This window comes from Molothrus ater, chromosome Z, assembly GCF_012460135.2.
Source record: "Molothrus ater isolate BHLD 08-10-18 breed brown headed cowbird chromosome Z, BPBGC_Mater_1.1, whole genome shotgun sequence".
NCBI lineage: Eukaryota > Metazoa > Chordata > Aves > Passeriformes > Icteridae > Molothrus > Molothrus ater.
The window spans coordinates 41092189-41114102 of NC_050511.2; the positions used below are offsets into that span (position 1 = coordinate 41092189).

The 21914-nt window shown below is 40.2% G+C and overlaps 1 protein-coding gene across 7 annotated transcripts in view; it reads right to left on the minus strand.

Moving 5' to 3' along the window:
- Nucleotides 1-1215: 1215 nt before the first annotated feature.
- SEMA4D (semaphorin 4D) overlaps nucleotides 1216-21914 on the minus strand; it is a 99871-nt gene continuing 79172 nt past the window's right edge. For 3 of the 7 annotated variants that reach the window (XM_036403126.2, XM_036403127.2, XM_036403128.2), the window contains exons 14-17: nucleotides 21384-21556; nucleotides 21106-21149; nucleotides 19115-20003; nucleotides 17028-17184 (exon numbers count right to left, since the gene is read on the minus strand). In XM_036403126.2, the coding sequence (XP_036259019.1) occupies nucleotides 17124-17184; nucleotides 19115-20003; nucleotides 21106-21149; nucleotides 21384-21556 (1167 nt within the window). In that variant the 3' untranslated portion in view covers nucleotides 17028-17123. Of the gene's footprint in view, nucleotides 2345-2850; nucleotides 2949-5667; nucleotides 5878-16977; nucleotides 17185-17540; nucleotides 20004-21105; nucleotides 21150-21383; nucleotides 21557-21914 lie in introns of those variants that run through there. The other 4 variants (XM_036403131.2, XM_036403130.2, XM_054517929.1 and 1 more) reach the window with 4 other exon arrangements.

Consider the following 21914-nt stretch of genomic DNA (forward strand, 5'->3'; position numbering starts at 1 on the left):
AAGTTGTGATTTATTCATTTGTACCTGTGCCACTTGGATACACATTTAAAATTCTGGAACTGATAAACCCAGTCATTGCATGTAATGAGGATCAGTTGGTAAAGAGTTTGGGTAAAGAAATTTGGGTTTTGACCATGTTTTCTATTTTGTCTTACTCTAGAAGAGCATAAAACCTCAGAAACATTACATGTTCACAATCTTAGGGACTTATTTCTAGTTCTTAGAGGGTATTAAAAAATTTACTGTAAGGTGTCACAGCCATGGTTACTAATGCTGGTACACAGATTTTTCTTTTTTTTCTTTTTTATCCTCCCCATAAAATTGAACTAAACAAAAAAATTGGCAACTTTTTACTACTTGCAGTAATTTCCTGCAGAAGCAAAGCAAAGCTTAGCTACATCATCCATAATCCTGACCCCTGTCTTAGTTTGTAATCCCACTCACTCCAGAGAACTAAACTTTGGAGCAGAGAACTATGTCAAGTGTGCTCCAAATCGGTTCAACAAATGGAGGAGAAACAATTCAAGAAAAGTCTATTTATAGTTGTCCTGAGAGCAAAAAAATTATGATAACAAATGAGAAAAAATTAACTCTGGTGGTATTGGAAGTCTGCATCATCATTAATGAAATGCCTACATGAAAAACAGGGAAAATGGTTAAGAAAAGTAGGGAAAAAATGAGTTTTCACCTTGCATGTGTGACAAGGTGGTCTGGTGCTGAAAAAAAAAAGGATCATTCAAGTCTTAGCATGAAGAGACACTGCTTTCTTTAATGTCAGAAACGCTCTGATTTAAATCTTACCAGTTAGGAGAGAACTTAGGGATGAGTATGAAGCTTTCTGATACCACTCGAAGCAGCTCTCCGCCTGAGCTGACTCATTATTAGGGAGCATCTTACTTCCAGATTATTTATTACTTACTTGCTTCCAGATTGTTGATTGAGCAGATAGAGAAAATTTAATATATACATCCGACTTTTGTTTCTTAGGTGCAGAAGGACAAAACTCTGAGCAGTAATGCAGTAGAACACTTTTACTGTGCATAGTGTGTAGGTCCTCACATCTTCAGTCTGATCATCACACTTGATCATCATAAGGAATGGTCTTTGAATTCATTCAGCATAGAATTTTTAAGCTACATTATCTCAAATATAGAAGAATTTGCAAAAACTAAAAAGTCTTCTTGCATACTTTGTAATCTATTTGTATTTTAAGCATTAGTCAGAACTTCTTTATTTGGTATAGAAACTTTATTACTATGGTTTAAGCCCAGCCAGCACCACCCAGCCTCTCACAGTGGGAGAAAATCAGAAGGGTAAAATCCAGAAAACCATGGGTTGACATGATGAAGGTTGAATAGAAAAAGCAAAAACCATGCACACAGGCAAAGCAAAACAATTCATTCAGTGCTTCCCATGGGCATGCAGGTGTTCATCCATTTCCAGGAGAGCAGGGCCCATCACACATAACGGTTACTTGGGAATACAAATGACATCACTCCAAACGTGCCCCCCTGCCTTTATGTACTGAGCATGATGCCACATGGTCTGGAATATCCCCTTGGTCATTTTGGGTCACCTGTCCTGGCTGTGTCTCCTCCCAGCCTCCCATGCACCCCCAACTTCTTTGCCATTGGGCAGTGCAAAAAGCAGAAAAGGCCGTGGCTCTGTGTGAGCCCTGCTCAGCAATGACAAAAACATCTCTCCGTTATCAACCCTGTGTTCAGCACAAATCCAGAACATCAAGTCTCACACCAACCACTGTGAAGAAAATTAACTAAACCCAGCACAATTACCAAAGGAAATACCTTTGAACAAATGAGCTTGCTGACACTAAAAAGGAATGCTCTTCAAAGCACTGGCACCATAAGGGTAAACATAGTAAAAGAAAAATAAGTGTACAAGTTGAAATGCCTTTAAATAAATGTGATCCACGTCCTAATTTCTAAATCTTATGCCAAGATCCTCAAGCCCAAAATTATCTGGTTGGCTTAATGAACTCAAAACAGAAAACATCATATCACATTCTTTGAACAGCACAAATCTTGCTGAGACTACTTTTGTTCTTTATTAAGCTAAAATAGCTGACATAAGAAAACCAGGGATGGGATGGGTGGCCTCTCTTGTACCATGTAACAGCTTTGGTGCAGTAAGAATGTCCCCTTCCACTTCATGCTTGAGGTGATTCTCCTGAATATGGGTTTTAATGTCAGCACTAACACTTGAAAAGACATCTCCAAATGCTATAATAATAAGAGTAACAGGTACTCTTAACTTGCGTATGTTTCTCCTTCTAGCCTGTTAGTTCCTTTGTCCATTAGAGGCTGTTTCTCTTGTTGCAGGTCTCCTGAAGAAAAATTTTAGAATGATGTGTTAATACCACTCTAAAAATGAAAATGGGGCTTAAGGTTGCCTATACTAACTGTTCCACAGGCAGCAAGCACATAATATCTAAGGTTTTCAAAAGTGATCTTCTAGCTGTTGGAAAAAAATATTAAGAGATGGATATGGACTTCTTTTAAAAATAAAAAATAAAAAAGGTAGCTTTTATGGACAGTACCATTATAAAGTCCAGTAGTCTCTGCAATCCAGTTAGTCTACAGATGTGATGAAATATATCTACTCCATTCACTACACACAGACTTACTGTGTTGGGCAGGAACAGAACTACTGACTGATGAGCACTTGGCTAGTGGACTGAAGGAATAAGCTGACACAGCTGCAATAAATGTCATACATAGACTTTACTGCTGAGTGGGTCGGGAATGATGTGTTGTACTGGAACACTGATCATTTTGTTATGTAAGTACATGCAGTTGCAGAAGTGCAAGAGGCAGTCTATAAAAGTCTTACCCATGTTTTCCTCCAGTTTTGCATCATCTTGTCATGTTCACTGATGGCACTTCTCCAGGTATCAAATTCTTTGGTCCATGCATCCTGACCAGTACTATCTGAGAATGGAAATGGGGATGATTACATAACCATATAATGGCAGAAGTCAGTACCTGATCAGATCCAGGACTGCCTGTCCTGCAGGAATGGGGCTAGAAGGAACCCCCATCCTTCATTTTGCTCTACATCCTTTCATGTTATTTGGCAGTAAGTTTTGTTTAAATGTTATGTCTCTTACACTGTGCAGCAAACTTTATAGCCTCCAGAGTAAAGGGGTTTAGTGCCATTATCTGTCATTCGAGATCTAGAAGGTAGGATGTACAAATTAGTAGTTCAAACCCGTCTAACAAGCACAGGAATGCTCCAGGCAGATCATAAGCCTGGGCAGAAGAGTGACATGTTGGAGAGGACCAGTTAACATGATGGATATGTCCAGTTAGTATTTCCCATTTTTCAGTATTCACAGGACCTCAGAATCAATCAGGAAAAGACATCTGAGATCATCAAATCTAACCAATGATCCAACCTTGTAAAATCCTTGTCAATGATCAAATCCTTGTCAACCAGACCATGGCACCCAGTGCCACATCCAGTCTTCCCTTAAACACCTCCAGGGACAGTGTCTCCACCACTTTCCTGGGCAGCCTACTCCTATGTTTAATTATCCTTTCTGTGAAGAAATTCCTCCTAATGTCCAACCTAAACCTCCTCTGGCACAGCTTAAGCCTGTATCCTCTTGACCTGGGAGAAGAGACTGACCTCCCACCTGGCTACAACTTCCTTCCAGGTGGTTCTGAGTGATGAGGTCTCCTCTGAGCCTCCTTTTCTTCCAGGCTAAACAGCCCCAGCACCCTCAGCCACAGGACTTGTGCTCCAGACCCTTCACCAACCTTGCTGCCCTTCTCTGGACATATTCCAAGCATCTCAACCTCACTCTCCATCATCTTCCTAAACTGAGGGGCCCAGAACCAGACACAGAACCCAAGGTGAGGCCTCACCAGTGCCGAGTACCAGGTACCATCACTGCCCTGCTCCTGCTGGCCACACTGCTGCTGATACAGGCCAGGATGCCATTGGCCTTCTTGGCCACCTGGGCACAGCTGGCTCATGTTCACCTGCTGTCACCAGCTCTCCCAGGTCCCTTTCTGTCTGGGCACTGCTCAGACACTCTGATCCTAGCCTGTAGCACACAAAGGGTTATTGTGTCCAAAATGTGGCCACAAGACTTGGACTTGGTCCAAGGCCCAAAACTTGGTCTTGTTGGGCTTCATATTGCTGGATTTGGCCCATCAATCCAGCCTGTCCATGCCCCTCTGCAGAGCCCTCCTATTGTATTGATCAACACTCCCCCCTAACTTGGTATCATCCTAAGTTTGTTAATGAAAGACTCAACACCCTCATGCATATAGTCAGTAAAAATACTGAACAGAACTGGCCCCAGCACAGACCCCTGAGGGACACCCCTGGTGACTGGCCCCAGGTGGATGCAGCACCATTCACCAGAACTCTCTGGTCCAGGCCATCCAGCCATTTCCTAACCAGCAAGGAGTGCTCCTGTCCAAGCCGTGGGCTGCCAGCTTTCCCAGGAGTGTGCTCTGGGAGACAGTGTCAAAGGCCTTGCTGAAGTCCAGGTACAACATCCACAGCCTTTCCTGCATCCACCAGGCAGGTCACCTGGTCATAAAAGGAGACCAGGTTGGTCAGACAGGCAGGACCTGCCCCTCCTAAACCCACTCTGGCTGGGTCTGATCCTTCAACCGCCTGTAGACGTCACATCATTTCACTCAAGAGTTCCATATACTTCCTTACACTGGTAATTTTAAAAGGGCTATGTGGCTGCATTTTGGTCTATTTGCCAGCTTTTTTTGCAGAATGTAAGACGGATGGTGACATATTTTCTATTTATCTTTTGGGACAGTAGCAACAGTCGTATGTTTTTAGAGCACAGCGAGAGCCCCTCTGTCTGTTGTACATTTACAGGGGTTTGGTTGAGATGCTCTTAATTCTGCTTCTGAGACAGACTTCAAAGTAACTGGAGTGGTTGCATGGCTTTTCTCTGTCATTGCAAAAAGAAGCATTGAGCCTTCCTCGACAGACTCACATTTGGTATTAACCAGCTTCTTAATTTTTCCTTCATCTTGCCAAGAAAATCCCTTCTGTATCATATTCATTGCTCCTGCTGTCTTTTTAAAGACTACTCAGACCTTCTCTACACCTGTGTAAGGTCTCAAGCACTAATTGCAGCAGGCAGTCTTGATGCCACAAAACCCTGCAGCTGCTGAAGTTACCTAACTGCCCTCCTGCCTAGTTAGTGTCCAAATGGAGCAGAGAGAATGACCTTGCCCAATCCAAACCATAAGTGGTTTACAGATTATGCAATTTTTAAAATCCAGCATAGTGGGGGCTTATCTTTACCATACGACTTCCTTAAGTCCTTATAAATTAAAGAATTTTTCTACATTAGCCTGTAGAATTCTATCAGAGTACTTATTGGTAGCTCTCCAATACTCATCTGATTTTCCGGTTTTTTGAATCAGTTTATCAGGTTTTGGTTCAATTTCTAGATCATAACTGCTATTTTACATTAGTCCTTTGGGGGGGGGGGGTGTAGAGGAAGGAGTTTTTATGCTGCTAAATCCTTTCCATAAATGAAGTGCATACTAATAGAGAAGGCAAAAGTTACCATCTTCAGGTATGCACATTTTCTGGGTTAATATCACAGAGCATTACTCATATCAGGGTTGGGCCAAACATGGCATGCTCTTGAAACAAGCCTACCTTTATCTTCCACTGTGATTAGCACTTCTGATGTTGTGTTCCCAACTTTTGAGATGAATGAACATCTGTATTCTGTGTTTTCTGATACTGAATCTTTCACCCAGCTGAGAACATGCACTCTGCCATCAAGCAGCATGTGAGATTGCTCTGTGATGCATGCCTTCATCTTTTGTCCATTCTTCCTCCAGACAAAGTAGGAGTTATCTGGACCTGTGAAAATGTCAGGTTATTCTGTAAGAAAGTAGAACATGAGTCTTTGAAAAGAAAACAAACCCCATCACATCAAGATTAGGCTTAAAAACATATATGGTTGATTGAAACGTTTCTTAGGTTTCTTCAGCTGAAATCCGAGGTACCAAAAACCTGGGATTGAGAGGAGCTAGCACGGGAAATTTAGGTTCAAGCCAAAGTTGTGGGTTTGTATTAAGGAATTCTGTGTGGATCTCACAACGGGGAACTTAGCACACACAATAAGAGCCAGTGATGAACACCAGCACCATCTGCCTGTGCCAACTCCTGTACCACCAGGACACACTGCCTACTGCTGCCCAACCTAGGTCCTGGTTCAAAGCTGAAACCACCTGAGACGTGCCTCGCAGGATCTGAAAAAAAGGCCAGGAGGGGAAAAGTTCAAGAACTCAGTGCGTCACAGATACTGGAACTAGTCATGAAAGAGGAAGAATTGGAAAAAGCACAGAACCAGAAGTCACAGCAGGCACTTAAGCAAGACAGAACTTGAAAGAACCTTGGATCAACAACAGAGAGCAATCTAATTTTTTAGCTTTGTTACTATTATTTGTCTTAACCTGCAAGGGCAACATTTGAATAAATCAGAGATTGACAGTAGCCTGGAGGACAGAACAGCTGTTCCCAGAAAACTAGCTAGCAAGGTTGGCTGAAGTGCACTTGGCAGCATCAGAACCTTTCCATTTAAAATACAGACATCTGGGCCAAGCTAAGAACTTGGTAATTCTTATGTTTAAAACATGACTATTTCTCCCTCTGGGCCTAGGATCCAGACTAGCCTTAGCAAGAGAAGATATAAAGAGAAATTTGGGGTAAAAAGAAAATTAACTATGGCTGCAAATATCTTGACAGAGCCTACTGTGGCTTTTACTGTGAGCACTTCATATTGCAAGTTGATGTGGCATTTTTTCCCTAGAAAAATACAATTCTGTCATTAAGTTTTGGATAATCATGCAGAAAAAAAAAACCAAATAGTTTTTACATTTGTGTACATATTACGTATTTGTAGATAGAAGACATTTTTACATTGTGTAAAAAGGAGATCGTGGCAAATTCTTAACTCCTAAGTTTTTCTTCCAAATCTCCCACAAATATGGACACATAAATTAGCAATAAGGGTAATTGTGAATGATAGAGGACATGATCTGGTTAAAGCATTGTAGAGTTTCTCTGAGGGAAGTGGCACAGTCTGAAGGGCTGTCAGCAGCTCTAACAAAGCAGAAAGGGCAAGCACACACTGGACTGAAAACAGCTGGTCTAGCACATACCCTTTTTTTTTTTCCAAATGTGTTTTATGGATGTTTGCACTCATTCTACAGTTAACAGCAGATAGGTTACATATCACTAAGTTCATGGGAAGTCTGGAACCAGGGACAAATTATTTAGTAACCTAAATCTGAAGTTGGAATTTGGACAAATGGGAGGAATGGTAAGTGCAAGCATAGCAAAAAAATCAAAATCTCTAAGTGCCATTTTAGAGCCATGCAAGGAAGCAGCATGTTTAGTGCAGGACACTTCCCTAAACTTACTTCAAATGTACTATTCACACCAGAGAACCTGCTCTATTTTCTAGTGCTGAAGATCCCAATTGTGCTGGAAAATTGCCAAAATTTCAGCTTACATCCACATTTCACCAAGAGATTAAAATGCACCAATTTCCTTATACATGAAATTTTGCAAGCTGTGTTGGTTCAGATTAGCCCCTTATGAAGTGCAGCTAGGCAATTTTACCCTTCCATTGTTTTTCTTTGCAGTCAGAAGCACTGGAAATCCCCAGAGATACACACTCATCCCCACTTACACTGGTTGACAGCAAAATTTAGATGCAAGCAGTACTCAGGGTTTTCCTGATCCTGTTTCAGTGCAGCTTTTTTCCAACTTTCAGGCAATTACCTTCTCTACTTTGATTTCATTTTCAGGATGGATCAATACAAAAAAATACACTGTGACACAGTTTCATCTGCAAAAATTTTGAATCACATTTGTTAAATGCAAATTTTCTACAATTCTATGGTGAGAAATTCAGACTCCGATGTAATGGTTAGGGAAATAATTTTTGAAGCTAAAGGAAAATAATAAAAACATATACTCTGCTTTTTTTTTACTGTCATTATAATACAAATGTTTTTACATGTCTAGTGCAACCTTTAAAATACAAGTTTCTGACCTGATCTACTTACTTTGCCATCCATGTTAGGAATGCTTGAAAGATTTTAAGAAAGTCATTTTATTAAAACATAATATTCAAGCAGAGAATTAAACAGCACACCAGGACAGGTACATAAGTAACTATGTCTAAGCAGCCATGAAATACATTTCAAACAGTTAACTTCAAAAACATTGCTTCAATAAACGACACTAGTTACATATGATTAAATAAAATCAACTTCACCACCTTGATGCTTTCAGAAGGGGAATTAACAGTTATCAAACAAAAATACAAGAAACTTTGCGGCATTATCTGAACTACCCTTTTCCTTGCATAAGGCCTTCAAAATTTCCAGTGTCTGTGGAAGTGTTTGCTTCTTTCCCACTCAGATTTCATTTTCTCTGTTTTCAGTAGTTTGAATGAAATGATAATGCCCAGGTAGTAATGGCCAGAGTAGTAATGGCCCTTGTAGTTTCTGCCAGCACAATGGGTTCTCTGGGTTACAAAAACCACATATTTAATACCCAGATGACTTTTTCTCAATATTTTCCATGAGACAAAAAATTCAACCACCATTGTTAGCACAGAAACTCAAACCACTGCAACTGCTTGTAATCTTCTGCCCACAGTCTGATTGCATTCACTGGGTTATTGGTGTAAATGTGACCTAAGGTTAAAAGAATTAAGTAAATAAAACCAGACTGAAGGAACTAAAGTATACAGCTACAGATTCAGAGCAGCATGGGGATGCGCCCTGCTAAGCTGGACCAAATTAAGAATTTGCCATATACACATCACATCCTAATAGACATATGGTTTTCAAGACAGCTTGGAAACGCTAATTTAAAAGAAGTAGATTATGGATTAAGCAGAGCTCAGTGACATAAGGCAGGGGGAGCAAGAGTGAGCACTGGCAAAGCTGGCTCCTTGTGCCAAGTGCTGCCATGTGCAGAGAGTGTGGAGACATTTCAAAAGCAGCCCAGTGAAGCTGCCTTATAAAACCTGAGCAGTGCTACCACTGGTGGTGGTTCAGCACAAGGTCTCCCTCATTTCTGAAGGGTAGCATTTGAAGCTAGAAGGTAGCATTTGAACAAGACTTCCCTATATTCATGAAAACACTTCCAAGACAGGAGAGTTAGTACATAAGCAGGAGCCATCAGAAAACGTACACTCCAGCTAATAATTTCTGCAAGTTGACAGCAAATTGAAATCCAGTGAAGATAACTGACAGGTATCCCAGAGAGAAATTCTACCAGGGTAACAAAAAGTCTTTTACACAAATTCCTATAATCTAGACAAAGAACTGCTACCAGAGGCTATCCACAGGGATGGGAAGTTCAGGTTTACAAAAAACCTCCTTTGTATAACCCAATACACATCAAAACCTCTTTCAATGCTCACCACGTGCATCAGATTAAGAATGGCATCTGGATTTAATGCTTGTTATCAAGCTTGCAGCTTTGCTGAATTCTACTCAAGCAAATATCCCAGATTTCTGAAAACCAAGATCATACAGGAAGCTCTCATCTGGAGCAGGGATTAAGTTTTAGAAGGGCACTAAAATCTGGATGCAGGAAGGTTTTCTTTTAAATAGACATCAAAGTTAGCCCAGGAAGAGGTTAGTGAATCATTAATATGAAACATTACCACCAGCACTACTCAGTATGTGAATGAAAGACGTAGGGCTGGTCACAGTTTCTTGAGTTGTAGGAGTCTGAATCATTGCTGCTGATAAGACACCGAAATAATAAATCAGTATGAAATGAAGCCATCAGAGAGAAGCTGATTGGAAAAGTGGGCAGAAAAAAATCTTTAAATTGAGACAAGCATCTTAGCAGTTTTCTGAAAATAGAGTGCAAGTTACATAGCCTGTACCCCCTATAAACAGGGGTGCATTTTTTTTGTACTTTCATTGGTTGGTGTTTGATTGTTAAATCAGGGCAATTCATTCTAGAAGACAAGCTTGACAGCAATGGAAAAAAAGCCAATAAGAAGCCAAGAAAACAGACCTCTCTGAAATGCCAAAAAATATTACTTCCAGTACCAAGTATTTCATACTGAAGAATGCATGAGGTTCTTCAGACACCTGGTGCTTCATTAAATTACCCATCCCTTTGTGTAACATCAACACCACAAGCTGATGCAGCCTTATTATGGCAGATGAAAAGCAGGAAGTGCTTCCTATGGAACATGAACCACGTAAGAACTGGAAGCAGCAACCAGTCACTAGAGGTGGTGCAGAGTGACCCTAGAGTAGGTGCAAGCAGGACACGGCATCCGTCTTCTCAGAGTGGAATTTAAAAGCAGGCTGGGAACACAGCTGACTGCCCCATTAGAGAAAAAATGCAATTTGTTCATGCATTTATCTGGATGCTCACTAAGAGTGTCCATATAAAGGTTTTGCAATTGGAACCTGGATAATTGTAAAAAAAAAAATCTGATTAAGCACTAGTAAGCTAGAACCAGGGACTGTCACAAAAAACAAACAAACAAAAAAAGGTTCTGCTTTCACAGTATCACAGAATTAACTAGGCTGGGAAAGCCCTTAGAGATCCTCAAGTACAACCTATAACCTAACACCCCCTTATCAACTAGAGCACAGCACTAAGTGCCACATCCAGTCTTTCCTTAAACACTTCCAAGGATGATGATGTATCTACCACCTCCCTGGGCTGCCTATTCCAATGCCCAATAACTCTTTCTGTGAAGAACTTTTTCCTAATGTCCAGCCTAAACTTCCCCTGGCACTTTGTGTTTGCCTAATTATTTTTTGCCATCCTATCAGTTAACAAGGCCACTACATTAAGTTTTAAAATAAAGTGAAGAAAATTGGAGAACATATTTTAGGGAGTAACATGCTCTCCAAAAATCACTTCTGTTTTCCAGAGAACACAAACTACTGCTTTTGCTTCGTCTGACAGGTAAATCTAGCAGGAAGATAACTGAAGAGATGGAAATGAGATTTTCATCTCCACTCTGGGGACAATGCACACAATATGCTGAGACAGTTCTGGTAGCAGTTTCTGCTGAAATAGTTTAAAAAAGATGACAGCTTTGGTCTAAATTAGTACTCAGTTTATCACACCAATGGATTATTAATTACAAGTCTACAGGCTGTAAGATCTCATGAGGAAGAAAAACAAGTGTATGTGGTAGCCAGGCTGCAATCCTGGCTGGCAGAGGGTAACAAGATATTCTGACGAAAACAGCGTAAAATTGTGGTTATGGTCCAGATTCAAACCCATGACATCTCACTAGGCAGGGCTGGGAAATACAGCTGCTCAATCACGGCCAGGGTGTAGCAGTTATTACCACGGTACTGCTTCAAGCTGAGACATTACTGAATCAAGAGTTCCACATTAGCAGGGAGAAAAAGCTGAAATATTTATGCTGAACTGCAAAAAAAGAAAGGCTAAACTGGGAGGTCAGGTAAACTTCTGCAAACAAATGGTACAGAGAAGAAAATACACACCTAAGTGAATCCCTCTCCCTCCTGACAGAAGACATCCCAAAATGCATTTGGGTCTCAAAGCCCCCAGTGTGAAGCAAGCTTCTCCTCTTATACATACCTAGTCACACTACAAAAGCTGGTGCAGATTCTACTCCCTCGCAGTCTCCCAGAATTGTGTACATTAAATTCAAATGGAGAATACTGCCATTTTGTGACCCAGGCAGTTCATCTCTGCTGACAGCCCATGCAGCACCCAATCCCCAAGCAAGCTGAAAAGCTGAACTACACAACTGAACAGCAAAGGTGCTGCTTCACAGAGGTACTCCTGCACGGGGGCGCCAGCTCTTTGCCTTGGCCTCAACAGAATTCTTGACAAGCTGCTCTCTCAAAAGGGTGGCTTATTCAAACTGTGTGAGGGTAAAAGCTGGTGAAAAATTGGGTTTTTTACCAGTGGAAAGCTCTGAAAACCATGCAAGGGCTTTGTTTCCCCTAAGCCCTGTGCTGACACAAGATGCAGCCTGCAAGAGTGAGTGGTGAGCGTACAAAACACCAGCTGGTGTGCACAGGACACGCTGCAGCAGGCGTGCAGCCGCAAGTGCTCCACACACATCGCAACAGCAGGAACCACTAAGGGCTGCAGCTGCTAGTCCTAAGGGGACTGAATCTCCCAAGGTACTTTAGGGTCTTTCTTTATGTTTTGATCATTTATAAACTATGAAAAGCCACACAAGATGTTTCCCAACTGCACCTTATTACCCATTCTGCAGGAAAAACCTGTACAAGTGCAATCAGCTGCACACTGTGAAATGTAGGAAAACAATAAATTAATGAAATCTTCTGAGGAAAAAATAACAAGATGCTTTTGGTTCTTTCTTTTTTTTTGGTTTTTTTTTTCTTGCTCTCCCCTTTTTTAATTTGATGCCTGATACTTTTTAATTTGCCTTATGCTTAAATTATTTTCACACTGAACTTATTCTAGTCTTTACTGGAAAACTAATATAAAGTTAAAACAAAACAAAACAACCAACTAAACAACAACAAAAAATAATCCCAAAAGTAACAATCAAAAAGAAAAAAAAAATAACCAAACCAAAAAGGTACTCACATCTTTCCAGATATTTCCTACTGTGACCACAGTCTTTCTACATTAAACTGCACAGCAAAGAAAATTTTTACAAAAATGTTTCAAAATCTGATGCTGGTGCCAGAATTTAGGAATGCATCATCCACATCACTAGTAAAAATTAATTTTCAATTTTATTACAGAAACCACTATAAAGTTCACATCAGAGCTCAGGTAACTGCAGCACTTAAAAAGGTGTTTAATGCTGTTGGTTTTGCATGCAGACTTAGCTAGGAGGGTCTCAGCAGGCCCCATGTCTGAAAAAATAAATGCCAGCATTGTAGTAAGAAAATTACACTCCCTAAGATATAACAATCTAAAGTACCAAAGGTATGTTTAATGTCTGTGAGTTTTATGCAAAATAGATCTGCAATATTTACACAATTTTATAAAACTTCCAAGTCCTTTTCTGTCATATATTAAAGGAACAATCTTAATTTTTCAATTGGTTTTCCAAATGCATCCTAAATAAAAATTAACATGTGGCATGTCAGAGATCTGCACACAGGAAAGGTTTGATAGTGCCACGGTGTTGTTAAGCAATGTATAATCAGTGCAAAAATAATTGAAAAAAAGAGGTACAAAACCACAAAATTACAAATTAACGGCTATGAAATAACTAGCCAAATACAGCGAAATTAAGTCAAATAGCATGTGATAAAAGGTCTGTTGAGATGACAATTAACAAAGTGGGATATGAAATTGTTTAACAAGGTGCCAACTTACCCACAGGAAGATAAACCAGCCATTTATTAAGCATACAGATTAAAGTCATGGTATTGCTTCAGGAAAGCATCACTGCTCAAATCTCAAAATATACTGCATAAAAATTTGAAAATGTATAAAGTGTTGAAATATTTCTGCAGTGGATTGATTTGTCCTGGAAGATTCAGAGCTTTTCCTGTCAAGGCTACCAATTAAACCATTCTCACATTTCAAAAACTAACATTGTATCTCTCCAAAGCTGTAATTAAGAGCCACTTACCAACTTCAACTGGTTATAAAATACAAGTGGATGAAAAATTGCTATTTGATATTGGTGTTCTTGTAAGAACACAGAAGTAACAACCCAAATAAAGTCAATTGTAAGATAGTGATATGCTGTAATTTAAATGCTGTCATTTGTCACTCTGGACTGACACTTTGTGCAGCACAAAGAACATTCCTAGGCAGGCTCATTCTGCTCTGGCTGCTGCACACCTCCATGCCTCTCCTGACTGAGCTCTACACCAGACCAGACCACCCCAGGGCACCATGGCTGATGCAATCATGCAAATGATACAAAAAAACCTCTCCCAAGAATAAATTACTCATTTCCATGGGTAAGTCAGTCTCTGACAGGTGACCTCCTCCTCCTGAGGAAAAAAAAAATTTCCCCATCCTTCTGCATGTCTTTCAGTGCAACTTCAGGCTCCATCAAAGAGGAATCTCTAGTGATCTACTTGCAATTATGATTCTTGCAAGTTATGGATCTTTTCTTCCACAGATGTGGGAAACTTTCTTGTACTCCCAAAATAGCATAACCACAGGGAACAGGCATTGTACATGTTATCAGATACCCATCTCAGTATCTCCATGAAATAGTAACTCCTTGAAAATGTATTTCCAAGTTCTCAGAACTTTTATGTCAACACTACTGGGGTTTTTTTGCCAAGAATGAAAACAATCCAATATGTAAAATCTCCAGCTACAGATGAATCAAGGGAGGGAGTCATCTTGAAACCATGGACATAGAGAGGTTTGATCTGCAGGTAAAGCACAGGGTTCTTCGGTGTTTGATTATAAAAGCATTTAAACTATTGCACAGTACACTCACCATATTTTAGTTTTGTCTGTGAAATTATGGACATGGAGATACTACTCTACAGCTGGGAAAGGAGGTGCCAGTAAAACATCTTCAAACAAAACCAAAACTCTGGAAGAAACCTGTTCCTACTATACCTAATTCCAGCAGAACACACCAGAGAAATTATACAGCAGGTGCGTACATCACCGACTCACTGTCTCTCTCCCCTGAACCAGATGGTGCAGTATTTTGTTCAATTTATCTGAAACTTGCCTGAACTGCCTCTAAAAGTTTTTAAAATTCTGTAATGGGAGAGAAAATTTATATTAGAGAAAGTACACAGGAAACCTAATGTTTGCCCATGCACATATGGCAGACAGGTCTCTGGAGAAATGTAGAATCTCTGGGGGAGCAGAAACAAAGTGGGAGCAAATTTACCAAGGGAGTTTATTCCTCCCTTTTCCACAAGAGCAGGAGTATTCCATGCTTGAAAAAACTTATTTTTCAGAAAAAATATAGCAGTTTGCCACTAGTGCTGTTCGTGCTGTATCCACTTAACTTTACCTTATGGAAATGAGCCAGTTACAAGGCTGTAAAGTCTTATCCTCAGGCAACCTTTCAGGTTAAAACATGTGGGATGAGTAAGAGATGAGCAAAATAACTCACCAACTCCTGCTGAGTTTCCAGACAGCTTGAAACAGATATTTACAATTAAAAAAGGGAAGAGATTCAGCAATTCTGATAAAATAACAATTAAGTTAGAAACTTAATTAAAAATAAGCTTTGAGGTTTTACTGGATGATGTGGCAATCTATGTATTTGCATCATACAATTACTGATGCCATATCCTTTCTTGCAGACAACCAGGCACAACGTTTAACTCTCTGCCAGTCTTATTTAACCCTTTTGCTCCTTGCAAACACATTTTACCTTATATTCATAGCTGAGAGAAATCACGTTCCACTAAAGCTATGTTAATATAAAGAAGTATCAACTGACATTGAACAAATTTGAACAAATCCTAAGAGAGACCTCCCTTGCAAAAGCAATTGTTTAGCCACCCCCACCCAAGATGAATTCATATAGCCTCATGTGCAGGACCCAGAAAGATGCAAATATTTGCACCAGTTCCATGTGCTGGTCTGCATTTGCTGGTTTGTTTGTTTTTTAAATCAAGAGACCGAAATCGTTAATTCTGGGTAAGAGAAGAGTGTGAATGTGTCAGCCAATTGCCTTGCTTCCCAAAGGGAGCAAAAACTCTATCCATAATACAAAGTCCAGTCCTTCCCTGCTTTGACAAGCATTAGAAGCACTTCCATAGCTGGGTCACCTTGGCCCCACCCTGTGCCATTACTGCATCCCTTGGATTTCAGGTGGTTGTTAAACAAGTTTCTTCCAGTATTCACCCTTACACCTCCTGAGGAATGGAGCCCACACTGACTTTAGGACACTGTACCTTCCTTCCCAAATTGATTACTAGGGCAAATACAATTACTGACAACTTTTAAGAGCAGCATCCGCATCACGTTAAGATGGGCACTGCTGGATGAAAGAAAGTAATTCTAAAATGAAGTCTAGGTCTGTAGCACAATTATCAAACTGTTTAAATCTTCTGTGCTATTATAACTTTTTTTTTCATAGTGCACTACCAAGTTTCCAAATTGCCTATCGCAAAAGCGAACAAATTACTGCTGAAAAGTGCTTTCCAATCTGAATGACTCTAGTCTATGAAAGAGCCTTCATCCCACTGTTGCTCCTTGTAGCCATGGAAATACAAATAGCGCCTTTGTTAAGATCTATGCTAATAAAGACGTAAGCATTTTGATCTGCTTCCACATAACACTAACAGAGATGCCAATATGGAACAACACTACTTTTTATACTCAATCTATATACTTTCTTCTTTTAAAGATTAAGGTTACATATGAAGACCTGTTTTGATCCATTAAATCATACTTAGTTTAAACCAGCAATTACAAATTGTAATTTGTAACAATCCAAACAAAAACTGGGAAAAAAAGCTGAATTGCAGTGAAAAAAATAGCTTTGTCCTCCTGTACACCTCAGATAATGTATCTGTTATAAAATGGAAGTTATTACTGTATGTACTTCGCCACTTGAAATAAGATGGAAAAAGGAATGACTGACGTAGTCCACAAAATATGCTAAGTTCAAATTCAATAAAAGTGTATTTCTTAAATTGCATACACACTGACAATGAAAATATCTGGCTGCTAAACATCCATATGCAATCCTGATTCACTGAATTCCTTCAGCATGCAAGTGAGCCAAATAAAATCAACTGCTGATCAACACACTAAAGTGATAGCTGAAATCAGAGCCTCCGTGATACAGCACGGTACTCGCAGTCACTTATTCTTGGTAGGAGCACAATAGCATCCTGATGCATGTTGGCATCCCGATACTGCCTCTCTTTGTTCTTGTTTTCCCCCCACCCTCAAACATCACAAAAGTAAGATTCATTCAGTACATGGTGACATAGCTAAACCTTTAATGCAGAAAGTGCTGGCTTATACAGGGGTCCTCCAACTTACCTGTGGCTTGGCAGAAGAGGTGGAAGGGTCCCCGGACACTAACATGCTGTGCCTGGTCACTTAGGAAAGGTGGCAACAACATGACCTTTACGGGGTCTTTGCTAGACCAAACATCAGGCTGGGTACTGGTGGGTGAAGGAGGTGAATCACTTCCCACACAGGACAAAAAGGAGGTACCAGTAGGAGGGAAAGGTATAGGAGATGAGGCTGTGTGACAGAAGAGGACAGAAAAGAAAGTAAAAGGGTACTAAGGAAAGAAGTTGCAAGAAATACATCACACAATGAAGAAATAATGCAAAAAAACAAATGAGTTTTAGAAAGGTAGTAAGACGAAGTGTCCCTAGGCCTCTGGAGAAGAGCACTTTCCTCCTTCTCCCACGCTGTTTTTCTCCCGTCCTTCCCACCTCCCCACCCTGGGTTACAACCCATTCAGTTGAAGCTGAGAGGCTGCTTCAAATTAATTACGAAGTTTTTACATTCCCCCCAAGGAAATCACAAGGAACATTAGTGCTTGCCAAAGGCAAAGTACTGTGTCACTGTGTCACATTTCAGAAAAGCCAAGATGTAATACAATTTCTTTTAATATTTATTCTGTTATATGTACATAATTAAAAATAGAAAAATAAAACCAAACTGAATCTTATAAAATATAAACTGTTTACACTAAGATGGTCTAAATTATGTTTGCATGAAGGTTCAACACAGAAAAGCAGCCCAGGCATACTGCTATTTACTGTTAAAATGTATTCTACTTCTAGCAATATTTACAGAACGAAGCAGTGAAAGGAACAATTCTTCAGGACTGTACTGCACACATAAAATGCTTTTACAGACAAACAGTGCTGCTGTGAACCAGGCTGAGAACAAATGCACACTTTCACGTTAGCAGGAATGATTCACATAAACAGTTCAAAGGACTGATTGTTTAAGCAGCTCCAGTTTCAGTCTCCAGTTGCATAGGAGAGTGAAGGTATCATCCAGAAAGGGTGACGCTGCAAGTATTTGTCACAAAAAGAAGCTGAGTTATTTCTGAATCTGAAAAGAAGAAAAAAAATCAGCAACGTTTTCTCATCAGGCTGTGTCCTAACAGTCCATTCCAGCGAGTCACTGGCTGAATTGTTGGAGTTAATTCTTCTTGATTCCTGTTTTGCTTCCACAATGCAAGAAACCTCTTTCCTTGTCACTGCTAACTAACAGTTGCTTGCCTGTACTGTTCTATAAACTAAAGAAAAAAAAATCCAGTTTTGTATAGAAAATAAAATGTGACTATGTCCAGCTGGCTGGCTGGTGGGGGGGAGGAAAAAAAAAGAAAAAAAAAAGGGAAAAAAAAAAACAACATTTGTTTCCTCCTTCCCCATTCCCCACTTACTCCATGTTTTGTACTGATATTGTTGTACCTACATTTCTAGAAAGCAGCAAAGAAAAGAGCCTTTAAACAAGATTATCCCTGAGTCTTACACAAATCAAGGCAATGCTATCCCCATTATACCTTAAAATCTAAGATACTTGTAGAGCAGTTAAAAAAATTAACTTTAACCAACTAAAGATACCTAGTGTGCCAAAACACAAAGCATAAAACTAAAAACAATCACTAGAAGCAAAGAAAAAAAATGTCCCAATCTGGACAAAAGTCTGTAATTTACCAATCTGATAAACTAAACTCAATTTCCAATTTGGAATTAAATGAAACTAGATCTTTTTTTAATGGCAACTAAAAATATGTGAAGACTGAAGTACTTTTTAAAGCCAACTGAATTATAAAGTTACTTTTACTCTATTGAAGTATATGGCCAAAGAACAAGCAAGTAGCTTCACTAGAGCAAAGTGCTCAGTGGGGGGGAAAACTGGGAATAAACAAGTGGTGATCTGAAACTGGCCATTTGAAAAAAACAGAAAAAAAGACAGTACAACACAAGATGCTATGGTCTCCAGACAAGTACACCACTTCTCTAATCTGCTGAGATCTGAACGAAAACTGGCTTGCTGTACAGCTTAAGCATGTGACCCCTGCTATGGCTTAGCTGTCACACCCAGGCTCTCCGTGCTCAAATAGCCAGCCGCAGGAGCACAGCTCACTTCCGCCGCCGAGAGGGACCCCGGGCTCCCTCAGTCCCCCTCCACGTCCGAGTCGGCGTACTTGAGCTCGCACTTGACGTCGAAGGGCTTGTCCTTGGCCCCCTCGCGGGAGGCCTGGGAGTCCCCAGCCTGCAGCTGGCTGTTCCCACAGTCGGGCTCCGTCTCGTAGCCGGTGTCGTGTGCAGGCTTGGGCTGTTCCCCGCTCTGGTGGCTGACGCTGCCCTGCTCCACCAGCGTCTCTTTCACACTTTGCTCGCAATCAGAAAAATCTGACTTTGTTTTCTTCTTACCAAGCAGCATCACAGAGCGAAATTTCAAGCACTGCCCTGGCAAGTAGCCTTTGTAACAGTTGTAGGAGAGCAGGCACAAAAAGAGAATGAAAAAGAAGAGGAAGAGAAACATCAACAGGAAGTTATCATTTGACTTGAGGAACATTGTCTTTTCCGGGACTGCATCAGGAATTGAATTGAAGAGCTCTGTGTTGGAGGCTACACTTGTTAGCACAGGGCCAATGGGCTTTGTTAATATCCTTACTGTGGTTACTGGTACCATGTGAGTGGTTGAGATGTGAGCAGTGGACCCCTCAGTTGACACAGCTGACACTTTTGGCACATCACTATTACCTTCTGTTGGTGCAGCTGTTGCAGTGGGGCCCACTGTGGTATGCTGCATTTTTTTCAGTTCCAAAACATGCTTAGCCAGCACTTGGGAAAATTTTTTATTTTTCACTTTTTCTTCTGACAAACATTGGTAAACACCACTGTCTCCTTCTGATAAATTGAAGATGAGTAGTGCCTTCTCCAGCAGACGGTACTTGGGACTCTCCACTCTCAGGACATCATCTTTGAACTTCCAAACTACCTGTGCCAGATTGGACTTTTGAGAACACTTGAGTTCTGCTGTGCTCCCATGCTTGAATGTATGCTGTAGGGGATTCTCTCTTACTTTATCTGGAACATCAAAATAAATGTGCAGAGTATCAGCAACGATTCCAGTTTGCTCTAATCTGTACAGCTTCACCAGACTGTGTTACAGTCTTACTGGAAGCATGAAGATTATGGCATTCACCTCACAAGACCAGGTGGACAGCATGCAAGAATCTCAGTAGAATACCAAGCTGCACGTGGAACATCAAGACAAACTAAGAGACAGGACACCTCAACTCTAAGACAGCCTCACTTCTAGACAAAGGTGAGACCTCAATGATCCACAACTGAGTGTGCACCTGAGAAGTCACTATTTGGGAAACATACTGTACTTGGTCTCACTTTATATCTCATCAGTGCATTTTAAGTAAAGTAGCAACTACAAAGGATCCAAGAGGAAACTGAACTAGGAACTCTCTTCTGAAAAAAAGGATATTTGCATTTATGGCACACCTGCAACTTATGGCATCCCATAAGTTAATAAAAAAAATAACAAGCAAAGCTCTCATGGTGGTCCACACTTTGCTTGGATTATAAATAAAAAGTGAGTACATCAGACTCTTAAGAGTTTTTTTTACTTGCAGCTAAAATCTCCTGTAACTCTACTCCACTTTATGATCTCCTTCATCTGGTGGCAGCAGCACACAGGACAAAGAAAGGACCTGTGGCCACTTGCTTTAAAGCACTATGAAAGGTACTTCAGCTGCTCTATATCATGTTCTAAGTTCCCCCTCCCCTTTCACCATAAAACCAGCTTTTTTTACAGAACAATTTAATCTGATCTAGCAGCAATAACCAAGCACTTGTCAAAGCTCACAGTAGAATGTCAAATGCTGCATCAAAGAAACAGAGGCCTCTGCATTAGAAGTACTTCTGGTATTGCTTTCATTCACAAGTCACTGTTGAGGTGCCCCCATTCATTTCAGGGGCTTGTGCACTGCACACTGAAATGCATACAAATATAGACAGTTTTTAAGACAACATGCAGGTCATACAGATGCTCAAATATTCAAAGCAGAATCCCATACCTATTACAATGTAAATGAATGTCCAGGTAATCACAAAAACAAAACTCTCTCACCACTCCACCTAGACATATGAAGGAGCTCTTTGAAGACTGACTCACCAGAACAAGAAGATGCATCTCCACCTATGTTTTGAATCCAGTTCCTGTAAAAGGAAGTCCAACCATTACAACTTCAAATCTTGTTTCCTAAAGTCTACCCATCCCCTTGTACTAATAAGGGTCATCAAAACAGCAATAGCAGACATAAAAGGATAGGAAAAAGTCTGTATTTGAAAACATTCAATTTCTAAAATTCCAATTAGAAATTGGAAATTAGAAAATTCCAAGACTGATTACATATTGATTGTAACTGTAAGGTCATCAAAGGATACTCCTACCTTTCCATTTCACCTTCTTTAAAAATATCAATGCAGGAAGCTTCAAGAGGTTTCCAAGCACAATAAGGATCCCTTGCTAAAACACAGTCAACGCATGTGGTGTACTTGTCACAAAATGCCAATGGAGACTGCACCACACCAGAATTTGAACCAGCAAAGAGGTATCTTCTGCCCTAAAGAAAACAAAGCACAACGAAAAAAACATCACAGTCAATCATTTGTTCAAACCCAAACAACCCAATTCATGGACCAATTTAAGTGTTATTAAAGAGCAGCATACATACAGCCTTTTTTGTAAAAAGTGGTGCCTCAGTAGAGTAAGCATTTGATTAGCTTTTGTTTCTACAAAGTTGTCTTGGAAATATTGCAGCAATGCTGAAAAGTGCAAAAAGACAACAAAAAAACCGGAACAGGTATGTGGAAAGTAACCATGTCTAACTATGACTTTATCCATTTTCCCAGAAATATTAATGTAATAATCCTTTTGGAGGCAAGGCAAGGCTGCCAAGCTGGCACATGCAAGACAGAGCA